The 19788-nt window shown below is 34.7% G+C and overlaps 1 protein-coding gene across 1 annotated transcript in view; it reads right to left on the reverse strand.

Annotated features, from left to right (window-relative positions):
- Positions 1-9811: 9811 nt before the first annotated feature.
- The window catches only part of LOC131071899 (ADP-ribosylation factor 2), a 28235-nt gene continuing 18258 nt past the window's right edge, over positions 9812-19788 (reverse strand). The window contains exons 3-7 of the mRNA XM_058007870.2: positions 16069-16139; positions 13074-13193; positions 10944-11062; positions 10752-10833; positions 9812-10066 (exon numbers count right to left, since the gene is read on the reverse strand). Of these exons, the coding sequence (XP_057863853.1) occupies positions 10061-10066; positions 10752-10833; positions 10944-11062; positions 13074-13193; positions 16069-16139 (398 nt within the window). The 3' untranslated portion in view covers positions 9812-10060. The remainder of the gene's footprint in view (positions 10067-10751; positions 10834-10943; positions 11063-13073; positions 13194-16068; positions 16140-19788) is intronic.

The raw sequence follows: 19788 nt of genomic DNA on the forward strand, positions 1-19788 counted from the left end.
GGATTAAATTCAAGTCCAAAAGATGTTTCATGAGTGTTATTCTCTAAAGGAACCTTTATCCCTTGTTCATGAGCACCACAACCATTTCCATTGTATCCTCTCTTAGCTAGGATGTGGAAACCAGGACCATAAAGAGTAGCCTTTTCTGCAAGGGAAGGTGGGGTCTCATATGTCTGAATGTCATAATCAGATGAAGTAAAAGTGGATTGAAGTGTAGATTTTGAAGCAGCCACAAATTTGTTACTTAATTGCTTAGAGAAAGTGGGTTACTTTTTAGGTTCATGCATATCTTTCTCCTTTTCAACCTTAGGTTCTCTTTGAGGGACTTTATATTCTCCTACAAAGGTAGCTGTAAATTCTAAAGACTCCCAATCATCACCTAAGAGGACCTCCTCAGGAGAAGAAGTCTCTTTGGGAGAAGATGGTGATTTGGTTTGAGTGGAATCTTTTTCGATTGGAATCACTAGGAGTACTTGAAGAAGTAGGAATGTTTGAAGAAGAATCTGAAGTAGTTGAAAAAGATTTAGAAGATGATGTTTTCAAACAAGCTTGTAAATTGGTATCGGCAAACAAAGTATACATCTTATTGTTGTAAATGAGCTGAACTTGCCTATGTAAAGTAGAAGGAACAACTTGCATATTATGAATCCATGGTCGTCCTAACAAAAGATTGTAGGTCAAATTATCGAGCATGACATGAATAGGTGTGCGTAAAATAATGGGTCCAACCTTGACAAGTAAGTTATAATACCTAATGAAGACCTAGCGACATTATCAAAGCCCTGAATAGTAAGAGAATCTGGTTTAATAAGAGATGTGTACACCTTAAACTTATGTAATAGATTAACGCTATAAACATTAAGGTCGGAGCCATTGTCAACAAGGGTTCGTCTTATAGCATTACCATTAACGAAGACAACGATAATAAGAGGATCATACTGGTGTTGAACCTCATAAGAGGGTAACTCATCTTATGTGAATGTAATTTGAGCTTTAAGTGTCGTCATGGAGTCAATCAAAGAATCCATATTATTAGGTGCCATTGTGGGTGGGACAACTAAAGTCTTTAAAGCATCTTGTAGCATTCCATGATGCATGGATGAAGTTTGAATTAGATCTCAAAGAGATATCTTGGTGGGAGTAGCTTTAAGTTGTTTAATATGTTCATACTCCTTACCAAGAGTTTGTGAAATACGAGGTGCTTGTGGGAGAATAGGTTGAGAAGTAGGAAGTGAATATGGAATAACAAGAGGAGGATTAGGTTGCCTATTGTTCCTTGTATTATATGTATGAGAGACCGAATTGTAACTCTCTCTAGTAATTTGTTTATCATACTCATAAGGACTCTTAGTGGTATATCCTCCTTGCACGGTAATGATAGGTTTGTTGGGACTGCAAAAGGCATCGTTACTATAGCCACCTTGAACCACAAAGAGAGGCTTGTTAAGAGGTTGTGATGTTGGAGGACTAGCACCTTGGACCATAAAGAGGGGTTTACTAGGAGGTGTTTGAAATTTATGTTCATTCACATTTATCATGTTAATTAACCTCTTAGATGTGTAATCATTGTTTGAAGAAGTTGTAATAGACATGAAATCATTAAGAGCATCATCTAACATATCATGGGCATGTCTACTAAATGGTTTGTGTTTGGATTCCAAAGGAGACAAGTCACCATAAAGAGGATTGTTATAAACCACCATGTTACTAGATTTGGAGGATGAATTGATATGAATGACTTCATGAGGAGCATCATTCAACTTATCTTCATCATCACTACAAAATGGCATAGTAACTATGTTGCTTAGTTTTTGGCAAAATGCTGGTTTAGAAGGTTTAGGGTAAAGAAACTCATCAAGAGCCTCATCATGTTCTTCCTTACTAAATGCATAATCATCATAAGCACATGCATCATCATATGAATGAAAATATTGCAAATAAAGATTGGACATATTTGAAATGAAAAGTGCAAAAAAAACCTAAAACACACAATGCATACAACAATATTTTTTTGGAATTTTTATGTTTTTAAATGAAAAGAAAGATGCAATAACTAGATCTAATTGGAAAATGCAAAATTTAAGAAGGTTGAATTCATATCGGGTTCACCAAAATGTGTAGGGTGAAAATGGAATTGGGAAAATTAAGACCTAATCCCAATCTCGTTCACACATTGGAATACGAAAGAGCCTAAGGAGATGATTCACTTTGACTACCTCTTATGAAAGAGAGTTGAGGAATATATTTAGGGTTTCTATTCATTTGTTGCTATGAAGAGGAGATGAGCTAAATGCAAGAAAATGATAAACAAAGCTAGGGAGATGAATAGAAGTGTTGATATAGACTGAAATAACAAAGAAATGTAAAACTGAAATTGAGATATAAATTGTAGAATAGGAAATAAAACTCATATGTGCACTTGTCACCAAAAACTAAGTTGGACCAGGGCGATGGGCACTCTAGTCCTTGTTATTGTACTGGTTTAAAACTCTAAAATTTGTAAACTGAGACCCTGAGGTGCAGAACTGCAAAAGATGCCCAAAAACACAGAGGATCGGAGCTTTGGGAACCTTGGTCTTGGAACAGGGCATTGTGTGCCCCGGTCCCAGAAGATTGAGACCTTCTTTTGGATCTGGATCTAAACCTGTCTCTACAAATCTTGGTTTTCCCGAATTTTTTCGCTCCGTTGGATTTCTGTACCTACACCTGCAACTTGATAAATGGTGTTTGGGTGGCTATATAGGGTTTTTCCTTTGTCAAACCCCTTGTTTTGGTGATTTCCACCTCCACAAATAGTCGATGTAATATTGAAATGTGTGTGTGCCCTAGAATCTCATGTATTTGTAAGATCCTAATGAGCTAGAATGCAAATTAGAGTTCTACCCTATGTTTTGAGTAAAAACCCTAAATGAACATAATATAAATAAGAATGCTTCAAACCACAAATACAAAAATGGATCTAAATCAATAATGTAAATCTGAAATTAAGTGTTGTGAAACTCATATAAAGATATGAAAATAACATTAAACCATACCAAACCCTAAGGGAGAGGTACAAGACAATCAACAGTTGGTGATCTCCTATAATTCTTCAATATCTCTAAAGCTTCAATTGATGTTGAAAATGGTTTATGAAGATTTGATGAATTGCTTGATTTGCGGATTGAAGACTTCACATAAACCTGCACTTTCACTTCACAAGAGGCTCCCTCAATTGCTAGAGTTGTTGGATCCTTCAAATGAGGAAAGGAAAGGCTATATATATGAAACACTAACTTTGTTTTTGATGATAGGCCGACCTAGAATTGATATAATTTTGCACAAAGTTGGATTTAAACATTATAATACAACCAAAACATGATCCCGAAATTCAAGGAGAAAAAGTCCGGACCATGGTGAATCACCATGGTCTGACTAACTTTTTTGCAAATTTTTAGGGATGAAAGGTATCATGGTTACAAATTAAATCCCAACTCGGTGCAACAACTCAAGGTGTTTTGATATGCGAAATTGGGCCTTGAAGGTCGAAATAAGACCTAATTAGGATTTTAATGAATTAAAAGGATAAAATAAAAAGGGGCACACCTCGAGTTAGGGGCCCAATTTTATGATGTGTGGAGTGATAAAAGAGGACTTTAGATTTAATTAAATTAATTAAATACTTAAAGGGAATTTTGAAAATGCAAAATGCAACACACTAAGGCGAGTGCTAACCTAAGCGTGGAATTGTACAACCCTAATTAAGGGTGTACAATTTACTACACTACATACCCTCATGCATAAATGTGTAAGACTAATAATAATTGTTTGTGCATAGTCGATCAATTGTGAATTGTTTCCATAATAATGCATATATTAATGGTGTTTTAATATATTAGTGGTGATTTAATATTTAATTGGGAGATATGTCTTATTTATATTTGATTTGATGAGAATTGCATGATTTGTTTATGAGGGTCATTTTGGGATTTAGTTAATTCTTTAATTCTAATTTTATTTTATTATTATATTATTCCTTACTCAAAAAGTGAAATTATATTTTGAAATTGAAATTCATTTTAAAGCACTTCGTCATTTTTCTCTCTTGTGCTCTCAAAAAACCCTACATGTTGAATTTGGATTGTCAATTGCGGGAGATTGGATTTGTGAATTTTTCTTGCCTCAAAAAATATTCCCTCAACCAAATTGACCCAAATATTCAATTGTGATTTTGATGAAATGAAAGGTGTTCTTGGGGTTTTTCAATGCTACGAACATGATGTTGAGGCCCATTTTGCTTCAAAGCTGAAAAAATAATTGCCCACCTCCAAATCTACAAAAAAAAAGCAAATTTATGACCCTACAATGCTTCTAAGAAAAGAAACCCTCAAAGCTTGAGAAGGGGCTTGCAAAATCCACACTCTAATACCATGTTGAAGTGAATATTGAGCTTTTGTACCATATTGAATTTTGCAACACAAGCCTGCAAGATCAAACGGCAAACTAGAACAAATTCCAAAAACAAAAGTAGCAAGAAAAATATGCCATATTCTTCAAAAGAAAATATTGCAAGATGAAATTACAATGCATATGATGTGCTTATAGAGAGAGCACAAGAATACCCTAAACTATATTTAGGAGAACTAAAAAAAAAGCATGAGGAGTTAAATAAAGCTCGACTACAACGAAACTAAAGTGAAGCTAATATTAGCCTAATTAAATAAAAGCTAAAAAGCACATAAGTTTAGCTTAAGTGCAAAAGTAATTAAAGGACCTAATTGATAAATAATTAGATAATGGTCCTAATTACTCCAACGAAAACACACACACACACACACCTTCATACTCATCTTTCTCATTCATAACAATGAAGGTGTGAACATATTCCATTTTTAGCTCAACAAATAAATAACAAAGTTTTTGCACCTCAATTTGTAAAGGGTTTTGGGGTCCCTTCAAAAAATGTTTTTGCCTTAATCCAAAACAAAGTTGTTGCACCTCAATTTCCTTACACCCCAACAACAATGTTGTTGCCCCCCAAAAATTAACCCACCAACTTGACTATCAAGAAGAGTTGTATCCCCATTAGCATTGGGAGATAGAATCTCAATTGCAAATTTCCATTGAACAACATTAGCCCACTTGAACATCATGCTCATTTTTTTTGTTCTATACTTAGGAGGAGGCAACCTTGCACCAGGATAGAAAGCTTCACAATACATGTCTACGCATGAAATTTCATAAAAGTTGCACTCGAGTGAAAGGGTGTTAATAGTAGGAAAAAACTCACCATGACAACTAAAAACTAACTCACCATCATTTCCTTTGAGGAATTCCAAACTTCGATTAAAAAAAAAGGAGCAAGGTCATAAACATGTGAATTAATAAATTCATCTTATTCATTATTAAGCATTGTGTTTAAACTATTAGGTACTCGTAGATGCAAACTGATAATGAGGTTGCTCACTATCAAGATCGAGCATGAATATATAGCTTATTAAATCAACAAGCTTCGATATGAAGGGGTCAAAGAAACATGAAAAAGGTGTAACCTTTTAAATCTTAGGTGCACAATCAGTCATGCACTTGGATGGGGTAACATCGAATGGGGTAACATCACAGTATTCAAGATGACCCATGATTACAAAACATAATTCATGTTGACACATGACTGCAAGCAACCTGACAAAACAACAATCAATGCAAGGTGTTTAAACCTAATGAACAATCCTCACAATTTAGTACTTCATATGTATGATCGCTTCTTAGTTCAAATGTTTTTGAAGGATGTAGATCATAAGGGCATCAAAGATCAAGCCAATTAATAATTCACTTCCATCACACACTTTCCTAAATTCCAATGCCTACAAGTTAACATATTATCCCCTAGATATCAAACCTTAGCACTTAGAGGTTCCTACACCTCTAACATGCTCAACAATTTCTATTAACAATATTTGTGCAGCTACGATGGATTAATATATCAACAAGGTAAAGACCCCGAAGAGAAATTTAAGATAAACTTATTGTAGACACGTAAAATTGTCCTAGCCTAATTAAATAAATATTTTTATTTATAAAACTATCCCCTTTTCCTCTATTAATTAAATGAATTTTTATTTGTTTAATTAGTTCACTAAACCTCTTCAAAGTCTTTTTTCTATCCTAATTTAAATAAATATTTTTTATGTATTTAAATCCTTTTTTTTTTAAATTAAATAAATATGTATTTAATTAATTTATGTGACCATCCCTCTATTAATTAAATGATTTCTTTGATTTATTTAATTAATTCATTTAATGTTTTCCCCTCTTTTATCTTAACCAAACCCTTTATTTTATTATTTCCTTTACCTACCCTTCAATCCTAGCCCTCCATTTCTAGGGTGCTCTCGATAAAAGAGGCATCTTCCTCTCACCTTTCATATAAATCAATCAAGTACTAGTGCATACACACTATCAAATTACATAAAGGATCTATGCCCTCTCCTCAGGCTCAATATTTGGGTTCTAGTACGCTGGGTATTGTTTAACATTTAATTATAAGTTTTTGAGGCCTTTTCAACTAACCGTTTTGATAATATTCTACCACCATGCCATCCCATGAGCTCATTTGTTTGTGTCATTTAGTCAAACAACTCATTTGCCTCATCCATGTTTCCCATTTTAGCAGACAGGTTTACCCTGTGTTTAATAGGGTAATAAAATAACAACATACCTCAAGTTGTAATGCCATTCATTTGGAAGGGCCAATCTCTAATTTGTGGAGGTCCTCAACACAATAGGATCACTGAAAAGGTTCTTGTGCCCATATATTTTGGGCCTCTTCCTTTTGCCCATCGAACTTCTTTGATCCCTTGCTCTTCCTTTAATTTCTAAGGAAAGAATCCCCTCAAAAAGTAAAATAAAAGTAAAAAAATCATCAAATCATCCTCCACTTCGTTGAAACAATGCCCTCCATTGCCATCCTTTCATTCTTCCTCCCAACATTCTAGACGATGCCCATCTCTCCACTGCGAGATCCATACTTTCACCTTTTCTCTCTTCCTCCCATGAAAAATGGTTCTTTTTGGTTTATTGACCTCCTTTGACCCCTTTTATTAAAAGATCAATTTATTTTTTTTATCATTACTATTCTTTTGACCCCACAATGTCTACCATGGAAGTAGTCTATTACGGAGGATGTGACATATTCCAAGTACCATTGTCTCCTTCCTCTTCATCCTCTACATATTCTATCTTCTAGTGACAACCTCTTCTAAACTACTGGCTCCAATAAATATTCTAGCTTATCGCTTAATTCATACTCAATACTATTCTCATCTGGGATTCTTTCCTATTAATCTTCTGGATTTTGCTTGACTTTCCCTTCTTTACTCATTTTTCTCATTCTTTTCTGAACTATGTATTTGCCATCTAGAATCCAAAACCATCTATCCTTTCAGCATTTGGTATTGTAGCATGGATCTAGTTTTTTCAGCAAAGGGACTTTCCCTTTGCCAACTAAGCACACCCGTGGTCTGCATCCTCTATTGGTTGAATCCATTCAAACATTGCTACATTCGAAAAAAACAAAAATTTGAGTGTTTGATCAAATTCATTCCTAGTTTAAACGCTGCCCAAATGCATTTTCAGTCAAGTAACCCAACATTTGAAACATGGTTTCTCTAACTCTTAAAGGACATACAAGCATGGTCAATTGGTCTTCGGATGGCATTTACTCCATAGGCTAAAAACCAATGCGCTAAAGTTTCGTGAATAGTTGTTGCATTTCTAAATAAGTAGGAACCTCCTTAAAAGATCATGAAGGATCCTCCTAGGCTTCCATGAATCTTCTTGTCTCCATGGATCTCATTTTTTCTTCTCCCATCTAGAAATATTATGGATGAATATCGTACATTTCTAAGTTGTATTTCAATAATCTTGCACATTAAATTTCAAGGTACTAAATTATAGCCTTCACACATCGCTAGATTCTAAGTAGTCCTCGTTCAGTGGAAAATTAGGCTTTCTTTAAAACGGTCTGGGTAGTTATTTTACAAGCAACTTCACAAGTTTTGACTTTTACACCTAGATCCACACAAAAATTCACTGGTACAATTATTTATCTGACGAGGCTACGTAACTTCTATATCCTTCAATTCCAAGAACGACATTTTTCCACTAAAACTTCCTCTTGCACATGTAAGGAACACAGTTGTAATTGGCATTTCTTTCCATTCCAAAGATAAATTGTCAACTTGTGAAAGTAACAACAATAGTTTTTTATAGAATATTAGTGCATGTGTTATCATGCAATGTATACGAAATCTTACTATTCCTCGTTAAGAACATGACCATAGGAAATTAAGGGTGGGGTTCCATGAGGGGTCTTCAAGATCTATTTTTTGAGGAGTGGGAGATCCCATGAAACCAAAAAAAAATTGGTACAGGATTAACTGGAATCTTTTCCTAAAAATAGCAGCCTCTACTTTCTAAGGCTGCAATTTAAGCTGGTGGAAAAGGTGGGGGCAAGAAATTGCCTCCCCCAACATAAGTTTTTTCCCTGCCACTTGTCAAGTTTTTAAATTTTTATTAATTATTTTTTATATTTATTTATTCACGTGAATTGAATATGCTAATAACAAAATTAATGAGACCACCAGCTTCCATAAATTTTGGAACTTAAACTCTTAAATCTCAACTACACTGCAAAATTCATGGGACCACACTTTAAAATAATCCTAGAAATCTCAACAGCATCCACTCATGGGACCCCAGCCTAAGGCCCCTAATGCCATATAATAGAAATGCTTTAAACATTGAAGCAAACTCGTCATGTGTTTACCTTCAACATAACCAAATAAGTGATCCAGCTTGTAATTTGTCAATCTACAACACAACCAACACATCATATGCTATATATAGTAAATGAATATCATACTACTAGAGGAAGAGGTAAGAGAGCCGTTAACTTTTTAAAATAATAAGGGGCAATTTGAAATGGAGTTATCCACAGATTTTAAAAAAGTTGCGATGGAAAAGAAAAGAAATCTACTGCATACAATTTCCTCACATACAACATACCCATACTTATCAAAACAGCAACACCCTTCCTCTCATACAACAAATAGCCCAAAAAAGAATATCGTTATGAATACAACATGCATAACCAGCCATAGTAATTCACTTCCCAGAATTGATGAGATTCACATTTACTACGAAAGAAACCACTTACAGATATGTGCATCCCCTTCCAAAAAAAAAACGATGTCCGATGACGATTATTGTAAATTCACCATTTACTTGAAAAGAACTCCATTTGGATGATACGAATAATCAAAATTTATTAGATCCTAACATAAAATCCCTTCAAAATTCCCCTGCAATGCTCTCATCTTAATTAGCAAAACGCCATACTATGCATCCTTAGCTAAACATTTGTTGCCTAAACAGTCAAATAATCAAATCTAAGTATACTTTTTGATAAATAGGCAAACAAGATGACATGGTCTTCTATAGACAATCTAAATAAGGATGGTGCATTACTAAGCCTAAGGAAAATTACATAAATGAAATTGAAAATCATTCCATGACTAGGCTCTGCTTTTAGGAATGCCATTGTGTTAGGAGACGTTTTACTTTTCTTTAAATTTTCTCCATTTCAGATCTTTGACATATTGATATGTAGATAAATATAGAAACCCAAGTGTCATATCCAGAAGAATGATCTTGAAAGGGTAATCAAAGCAATGAAGCCTTTTCTAATACTTGAATTTTTAATCTACTCGATTATGCAACAGAAAATGCAATATCGTGCACAGAAAGCAACTTTCAAAATTAGTTTTCAAAATGAGATAAAAACTACTCACACTGTCATTTAATTTCGTAAGATATATAAATTAGTGCAGCTGGCACAATCAAATCCATAAAAACAATCAAACAAATGTAAGAAGTCAAATTACAGGTGAAAATAGCAGTCACTCTTCTGAGTCAGTTTGACTGCATATGTTAAATTTTTATCTCCTCAAACTGTCTCTATCAATAAAGATACAAGACATTTTTGTAATACAAAATTCTTGAAGCCCAGTCCACTGTCATTTCAAGCCTGCAAAATAAAACAAAAACCATAAGATCTAAAATAAAATGATTTATTTCTAACAAAGCCAACTAAACCAAAGTTGAATGGACACGGATACGGATACAAATATGGATACAGGTATTGGATACAGATACGGTCATTTTTTAAGACCTCCAATATGGTAAGGCCGGATACGACATTCATAAAAATCACATATACATATGTTTTATACAATTTTCTGAGTTATTAGAGGAGATTTTCATTACTTCCAATGCAATATGGACACATAATTGCTCCATAAATAATTATAAGTTGATTTAACAATTTACAATATGCAAAATTAGTAGAGTTGCACTGGAAGATAACCTACAAAAATGGGTTGCTGAAATAGAAAAACATTTCATTTGTCTCATTTGGTGTAGGTTTTGTTTATACCAAAAAAAAATTTAAATTGCTTGAATGAAGCTTTTTTAAATTAAATTTAAGAAGATTTACATCAAATTTTGAAAAAAATCAAATCACATGGTATTTGGCACAATTAAAAATCAAGTTTTTTTGGGCATGCATGGGTACAGTATCCGATGTGTATCCGGGCTGTATTGGATACGACGATACGTATTCGTTTTGGATACGGGGATACGTGCACCTAAGGCAGGACATAGGAGTTTCTGGCTACTCTGAACTAAACTATAATGTAGAGTGTAGACATTACCTTGTTTGCAATGTTGTTTGAAAGCCAATCCAAGCCCTCATACAGGCCCTCACCAGAAGTTGCACAGGTGCTTTGGATATACCTGAAAGCATGATACAAGTTTCATAAGCAGCACTTACACTGCACTGTAATGGATGATTACTTTCTACAATTATTAATACTAGAAAATTTTATAAAGAATGTAACACTCACCAGTGTCGCTGCCTAAGAGAATGCAACCCAAGTTTATCAGTTATCTCTGCAGCATTCATTGCATTAGGAAGATCCTGCTTATTTGCAAACACAAGTAACACTGCATCTCGTAGTTCATCCTGCAAAGGAAAGGAAACATCAATGATAAAAGTCTTCTACTGGGTAACATGAAAAGAGTTCTAACAAAAATGAGATCCATTTTACTAAACCCACCCAAATTTCTAGTAAAAGGAAACAGTTGGGTAGCTACAGGAAATCTTCTCAATCCATTTTTCAGGACAATGTCTAGCAGATGACAATTACCTGTCATAATCACGATACCACATGGGGAAAGTATGTGGATGGATTCCCTTGTCTAATAATTATGAACATGCCTTGATAAAACAGAATTGAAAATATCAATGTATAAATTGAAGTTCCTAATTGAAAAAGGCTATAGCCTATAATGCCCACTGTTACTTCAGATTGTGATCCTGCATAAAACAAGATAACATGGGGAAAGTATGTGGATGGATTCCCTGGTCTAATGATTAAGAACATGCCTTGATAAAACAGAATTGAAAATATCAATGTATAAATTAAAGCTCCTAATTTAAAAAAAGCTATAGCCTAATGCCCACTGTTTTTGATTAAGGAAAATCAGGTTTTAAGGGACCCGAAACCCGCTTACATAACGAGAAGAAAAGCATGAAAGAAACAAGAGAAAACAGGACATAGAAAGGAAAGCTGCAAAAGATCAGCAGAGAAAACAGCAGCAAAGGAAAAGGACAGCAAAAAGCCCACTGTTACTTCAGATTGTGATCCTTCATAAAACAAGATATCCCTGCTAAAAAACAGCCTTACTATCAACTCCCGCTTCGTATTTACTCTCAACTTCTTTCAAATTACGATGATCTCAATGTTTTGTCTACCACACATACAGTTGTCTGTGGTGGCTCATTTCAACATCCATCTTTACTTGAAAAGATTTCCCATTTCCTCATTCTTCCTCATTCCACGCAACTTAAACCCAACATTGCTTATCTCTGTCTAGTAAAGCAAACATTTTCATCCCTTTTTAGTATCCATTATCAGCATTGACAAAAGAAGTTATATTTAGATTCTGGATAATTTCTAGATTCTGGCATTCATGCAACCAATGTTTGCACTTCTCTGAATGGCATTGTCCAAAAGGGGAAGACACATTAAAAGTTGACAAACTTCACTGTGACTCTCTTTGGTCCTTATACAATGAACTCTAGATTCTTTATGCTCCGGAATGATAATTGCAATAAGTCGGGAAAATACTGAATGACAAAACTATGTTTGGTCCTTATACAATGAACTCTAGATTCTTTATGCTCCAGAATGATAATTGCAATAAGTCGGGAGAATACTGAATGACAAACTATGTACCATATGAATGCTAAGTGCCTAAAACATAAAGATTACACAATCCTATTATCTGTAGAATAATTGACCTGTAAATTATTTCCAGTGCCTACCCTTGTGAATCCAAAAGCATAGGTCCTCTCAATTATCATTCAAGTTCATTCAAGTAAAAACAAGAATACAGAACATATAAGGTAGGTTGAAAGTCAGACAGTTCATCTAGAGTCATCAATGCAAAGAGATACTTTTAAGTCTTCTTCAAGAAATAAGGGTAATGAAAAGAGTTGTTTATAAGATGAGACATATGTAAAAGCTTCCAGTTTATCCAAACAAAGAAGTATTATTTCTGCAGGGTCATAAATAAGATATAAATTATTTCCTCCCATATATTTCATGTCCATATGTTGATTTTTAAATCTTACTGATGAGCTGTGCATTAAATTAAGAATTCATAGTGTTGTATAGTGTTGTAGGTTCAAGAGCTCAACATAATAATAATGAGTTTTCCATAACTAATGTTCGCCCATCATCATTCTGAGGCTTCAAACTACTTTAATCTACAGTTATGAATCATCTTACTGCCTAGTTTTCATATTAAAAAAAGTTCTTATTTTCTGATGGTTTCTCTAAGACTTCAACATTCTCAATTAAATTCATCTTTAACAAGCAGATGCTCTCTCAAATTCAGAAGTGTATTGCACTAACTATTCATACATGTAGGACATTAAATTGAAAATAAAACATACAAAAGTTATCTACCTCATTCAGCATGCGGTGTAGCTCATCCCTTGCCTCCACAACACGATCTCTGTCATTGCTATCCACTACAAATATAAGACCCTGTGTATTTTGGAAGTAGTGTCTCCATAGTGGACGAATCTGTTGAACAGCAAAGTTAAAGTCATGAAGCTTATATCATAACATGCCTCGGTGAAAAAAAGAAAATACTCAGAATGAAAATATGTGAAGTTCCAACACAAATAACTAATAAGCAATACATTTTTAAAGAAAGGGTCTATTATAATCAGCAAAGAACAACCTTAGCTATCCAGTGGCAATTTATGATGAGTTGTATGGGTAGTTCTATTGTCCACCAAATAGCAGCTAAACTGGACCATAAAAAAAATTGAGAAAACATTTGAAAACTCGTCAACTGGAGTAGTTACTCTGTTAAGATTGGTTGCAATCTTGGGTAGATAAAAATGAATATGTTTATCTGGTTTTCTGTTAAGATCACATTTTACAGTTGACCTCAAGAAATCTTAAGGAACAAGCATCAGTCAATATTCATGGTAAATGGATTCTAGGTTTAAGCAATCTGTGAACCTGGTCTTTGTAGGACTTCTCACTTGTTAATTACAACATAACTAGTTCCTTGTGCTTATTTGCATGGGCTTAACAAAACAGGCACAGAATTCTTCCACAATCAACCAATCTGGTAATTACCTCTTACAAGGTGGTTTCATTAGATTTTTGTGTGTTGAATTTCTCCTGCATATAGTATGTAAGTCTAAAATCCAGTAATGATACAGTATCTCAAGAACAAGCAAACACCATGTAAGTTTGACCACCTCCTGATCAAAGGCGCAGCTTTAAGCATTTCGTTAAAAACATGGTCCTCAAAATCAAGAGGCATTCCTTACGTTCCCTTTCCTAACAGTTCAATTGGTAATCATTATGCTCATCAGCGGTGCTCACTGTTAGCAATATCTGGCATTCATTTAGTTGGTCTGTTGGTTGATTTCTCAATAAGTCAAGTACTTCAGCCACCACAATACACCATTCAGCTTCCTATCCATATTGGCAAAGTAATGACTCTTTTTACTTGTTTACCATGGTGTATCAGAATTTCAGTCTTAAGCTTGTCTGCGATAATTTATTTTACATGCACATCATGTTTCTCCATGGCAGACTCGTTAAGGCTCTTTGAATGCTGTTTGTCAATACCTGCAATAGTGTTGACTTTGTCCTAAATCTCCTAAAAAACGCATACAAAATCCAAAGTTAAGCTCTATGAAAGACTCAGTTAACTGTCTATGCCAGGTTTGAAGTCTGCTATTTAATTGCATTCAGAATCACATGCTGTTTTCAATGTGCAGATTCCTATGCCAAAACATTATAGCTTTTGGAATTAAGGGTTTTTCAAAAGATTTTTCAACTACAATTTGAATGTTTAGTGCTTAGTTGTTTCCATCAGGTTTAATATTATTTCTACTATTCTTACAATTACTTTTGGTATCATTAATAATATTCTTTTAGTTTATTTTGTTACTTTCATGTCTTCACTCATTTCCACTGCTGTTAACCCCACTCTCCTCACAAACGTCCCCCTCCCAAACCTTTTTCTTTGTTCTTAGCTTTTTCTCTCTGCTCAACTGCCTCTACACCTTGGCCCACCTCTTGCTCTCTTTCTTATTTTATCCCCTTTGTTCTATTATATTTATTATTTGATTGTCTTTTAATTTACTGAGACTTTCTTTGTCTTAGCTCATCTTCATCACTCTTATTAACTCACTCTCCTTACTGAACCCCATCCCCCCCTAACCTTCCAAACTTTTTTCTTTGATCTTAACTTTTTCTTTCATTTTTTGGCCTCACAGACCGACCCCTCTGAAGGCCAGCTTTTGCTTCGTCCTCCTATTTTCATTTAGTTCTATCATCCTTGTTATTTTAATGTCTTCAATATTGTTATCCCTGTCATTATTTTTTACTCTAATTTGCTTTTATTACCATTATCCTCCCTATTATGATTTCTTCATCATTTGATTAATATTCTACTTTTATTATCATTATTGGTTCTATTATCTTTGAACATGTTTCTTGTCTCATCCCTTAACATTTTTCCAACCTTCCCACATCCTCTTTTTTTCATTATCACTCTTCTATTGTTTTCTCATTTCCCTGTCTTACTAAGTTTTATTAAACTGTCTGCAATCCACCTGTCATTTTTTTAATCCTGATGAAGGATCACAGTGTGATCTGAAACATTGATGCAAACAGAACTCACAAAATTATCTAGATCAGAAAGAGATCCCGGTAAACAACACAACAGAAGTCACTGATATATAAATGAAAAAGGGAGAAAAATAATCACAGATACAGATAACAAAAGAGAAGAATTGAAAAGTCAATGATGCACTCCAGATACAGGTATTAACAAAGAATTTAACTTCCACTAATGTTGAAAAAAGATCATTTTATTACCAGCAATTTAAATGTCAGGCACCTACACTAACTCTGTTTGTGAACAAAGAAAAAGAATAAATATTAATATAAATGACTCCCTTGCTGAACAATTGATCACTAAAGCCATGCTAAAATTTCTCTCCCTAACCCTCAAACTAAGAACATTATTAAAATACTGGAAATAAGCATGTAAGGAGATCCCATGCATCAAGTTGTTCCAACCAGTTTGAATAGCGTCAATCAGGTTCTAAAAATCTTATTCATAGGAAGAAACATTCACCAATTTTCACCCTGCTGCTTAGAGATGATAAGCAATGTGACACTTTACATGTGTGTTAAATTACTGAACATTAACCATACACATAACGAAAAAGGATAGATAAGCATATTTTGTGTGAGAGAGAGAGAGAGAGAGCATACACTTGCCACTGATGCAATACCAAATAAACATTCATTCTTTATTACAAGAACAGAAATTGAGAGATGGCAGTTATCTGGCCAACATGAATCGTAAAATCCCTCCATTGGTATTACATACACAAAAGTGATCGGCAATGAATTTACATACCTTGTCCTGACCCCCAACATCCCATACAGTAAAACTGATGTTCTTGTATTCAACAGTTTCCACATTGAATCCTGCTCCACAAACGTAAAAACTTATTACTTGGCTCCCAGTTATGTCTATGACTTCAATATAGTAGGTATTTGAACCAAAAAAAGAGCAAAGGAGAAATGAGAAAATACAAGAAAAATCCTACACTATCAATATGTACATGCTAAGTTGAACAGAATTATTGAGTAGAAAAATGTAACTAGTCTTACTGGGACCCTAAGATTTAGCAGTGTTTAGAAAATTTAATAGGAATGTTTCTATTAAACAAAGTATCATTACAGGATGTGTCAAGTATACATAATTTTTTTCACCCAAAAAAGATAAGTATTCATAGCTTTTAAAATTAGAATGTGCAATTTCTGTAACACCACCCACACATGAGGAAAATTCTGGTGCACCCTTCCAGCTATAAAAGACTAACCAAAAACCTTACAGCTTGCTACCTTGCACATCAATTCAAACAAGAATCCAGAAGCAGGTTGCACTAACCCCTCCTAAATCCACAAACAACAAACACAAAATACTCCAACAACCATATTTTTTATAGTTTTCTGCTAACATACATTCAAAAAAAACGTCTTTCTTAGTATCACCATTTAATTCTCAAAAGTTATTGCAGTCTTGAAATCTTCCTATTTCTCTTCATACTTCATAAGGAGTGTGTCCAACTTCTCTGACAAATCTGATTCTGCATGTTGCTCTGAAACTACAACTTTCATTCTTGTAACTTGATCATTCTATCTTGGCTCCTTTGAATTACCTTATGCTTTGTTTTATAGACCCAGCTCTCAATGATCTTTAGTCATGGGAAGTCGGTCCACAAACAATAGCAACTAACCGACAAATAATTTCCCCAAATGTTGGCAGCTAACTGTACAACACTCCCTCAAAACTGTCAATTCATGATCATAGGCAATCACTTTTAAATTGGTAGCAGTTAATAGTCAGTCAACCCTCAATCAGTGAAGTTAACCGATAGGCACTGAAGACTCGCTGCTTAACTGGAAGACGCAAATATTCAACTGTTGCTACACCAGAGGAAAAAACTCAACCAGCTTATTCTTAAAATGCAACATGTCTTTCCAACTAAAAAGCTAAAAACTCGAAGTAAGTACCACCTTATCTAATAGGTGATCATAAACTGACAGTTCATTCACTAAATAGCTGCAGATTAAAAAAGGGGCGAGGACAGGAGGTCTGATTGGAAAGGAACATACATATCTTCCAGGATGAAGGGAGATCAACAGTGGAGATCCAAAGAGAGACAGAAATTCTCTAAAAGAGATATCATGTATTCAGAAGCTCATGGAGGAAGGCCTAAATTGAAAAGAGTGCAAGTATCTTGGAATATGAGTAAAATCTAAGGGCCTTTGTAATGTCCCCGATTTGGAGCAAAGGTGAAAATTAGATAAGGGAACAATAAGAACAATTAAATATGGAACCAAAAAGCTATAGTTTCATTTATTGGTATTTAATTATTCCCAATATCTAATAATGGGGCCTTTTTTTAAATTACGACATCATTTCTACTAGGCGATACCAACATGGGGGTTATTTAATATTTAATGTAAACCTTGGATATATTGCTAAGTCGCCTATGATGAGGCTTCTAGAGACATCGATGGCTTTTTGGCATTGCTCGAGTTATTATATAAAGAGGTTTGATCATTGATTGATGCATCAAGGAATTCATTCATTCATGTTATCCTTTTTTGGTTATTGCTCTGCAAGTCAACAGCACCTTCTCCATTCCTACAGGACAAAACCCCCGAGGAGACTTCATCTGGAAGAAACCCCAGATGCTTAATTCTGATTTTCAGTCAGTGATTCACTTACTTCTGCAAATCACCAGTGCCGATAACTCTGGGACTGGTCTCCATTGAAGTTTATACAGCATTCTATGTGGCAGGAAATACATTAGTTTGGGACACCAATACTGCCAGGTTGAAGCGCTAAATCCAGCTAGTGGAGTTCAACTAGTTTGTGTGCTGTATGATAACGATAGTTCTTGCATATCATGAAGTTGATCATCCAATGAACCCGGTGAACTGTGAACTGATAGGGCAAGCGTTTGCAGCCAGACAGTAGGGTGACACTTTGGTATGATTTATGCACAATCCTTACTATGGGATGCTTAAATGTAATAAATTAGTTTGTAATGAGATTGGGCAATTGAATTATTGAATAGTTGCATTGAAAACTACTCATTGAATACTTGCACATTGTATTTACAAATTACCTGTTGGTTTAAAAATCCATGAAATATATTACTTCCTTGATTTGCAGATTAGAAGAGTGTGAATTTTAGTGGGAATTGTTAGCAAGGATATTTCAGCCTTATAAATTTACTTCTGCAATAGCTCCCACTGAGAGAATGAAGAAAGTGGCTTCCATGAGACGAGTGTAAGTGATTTCAGTTCCGTACTTGCTGTGAATGTGCAATATTTATGCAAAAGATGGATCTGTGTGTAAGTTTGCTGGTGAGGGGTTCAGAGGTTTTAATTTTTCTTCTTTCTGGAAGTTTAATCTGTAGTTGGGTCATTTGTCCAATGCCCCAGGGGATATGCATCTCTTTGCTTCTTTTTGCCAACTCTGTTTCTGCTGCCTTTTATTGCCATTCTCTTATGTGGTATGGTCCATGGAGCCATTTGTTAAGAAGGATCAAACTGTTGATGTTTCTTATTTCTCAAAGGCTGAAAGCTCCAACCAAAAAAGTCTGTTCTGAATCAAAGGCAAGGGCACTAGCTGGGAGGTTCATAAGAATCATTATGAATCCAGAAATCTGGTAAGAAAGATGAATGTTTAGGAAAATGCACGTTTTGAATGGCCTAAGGAGAGGAGAGAGGTGTTGACCTATCACAAACACTTTTGAAAATATAAACAAGTGTCTGCCTTCCTTTCAAGGGCAAAGGTTAATTCCACAAACAAAAGAAAATCATTTGGGAAAAAGCTGTTTAGCTCTAAGAGGTAAAAAGCCAAGAACTAGAGAGATGATAAACTAAGGCAGGAACACCAAATCTTCTTTGATGAGCATAAGGAGATGGAGTTTAACAGACCAGCTTCAGAGGGCATGAACAATTTGTGTGATTAAGGCACTCACCTCCAACCTTTTGACCTTAATGTGAGTGCCAAAAAGAAGTTAGAGAAAGAAAAAAGAATTAAGTAGGGAGGAAGCCATGTCTCTTGGCAATTAAGAGGAAAAAGTAACGAACAAAAATCGACAAGTGTTGAAGGTATAGAAGCAAGTGACGTAGGGAAGAAAGCTGTGTTTCAAATTAATGGGACAAATATCTCTGATAGAGCAAAGCTAATTGAAAGTTAAGCTCGAGAAGTTAGTTTGTGGGTTACTGAAACTCTTATTAAGGGTACAAACAACCTTGTCTATGTTGAAGAGGATAATATTAATCAGGTGGATAATGCTAAGGCTGGAATGCAAAATGCTTGAGAGGCTTTGAAATCTGTCACAATAGGCTTGGAAATTCTTTAAGATCTTTCATAAAAAATTTACATGTGATGTTATTACAGTGAATAATGTGGAAAAACTAAAAAGTAACCCCACAGCAGGTGAAGGAAAGCTTTTGATAAACATGAGTGTTGTGTAGATAACACTTCTCTAACTAGCTGTTTAGATGTCATAAAATGGTCAGACAATAAGACCTGGTTCTAACAGTA

This window comes from Cryptomeria japonica, chromosome 10 (assembly GCF_030272615.1).
Source record: "Cryptomeria japonica chromosome 10, Sugi_1.0, whole genome shotgun sequence".
Classification (NCBI taxonomy): Eukaryota; Viridiplantae; Streptophyta; class Pinopsida; order Cupressales; family Cupressaceae; genus Cryptomeria; species Cryptomeria japonica.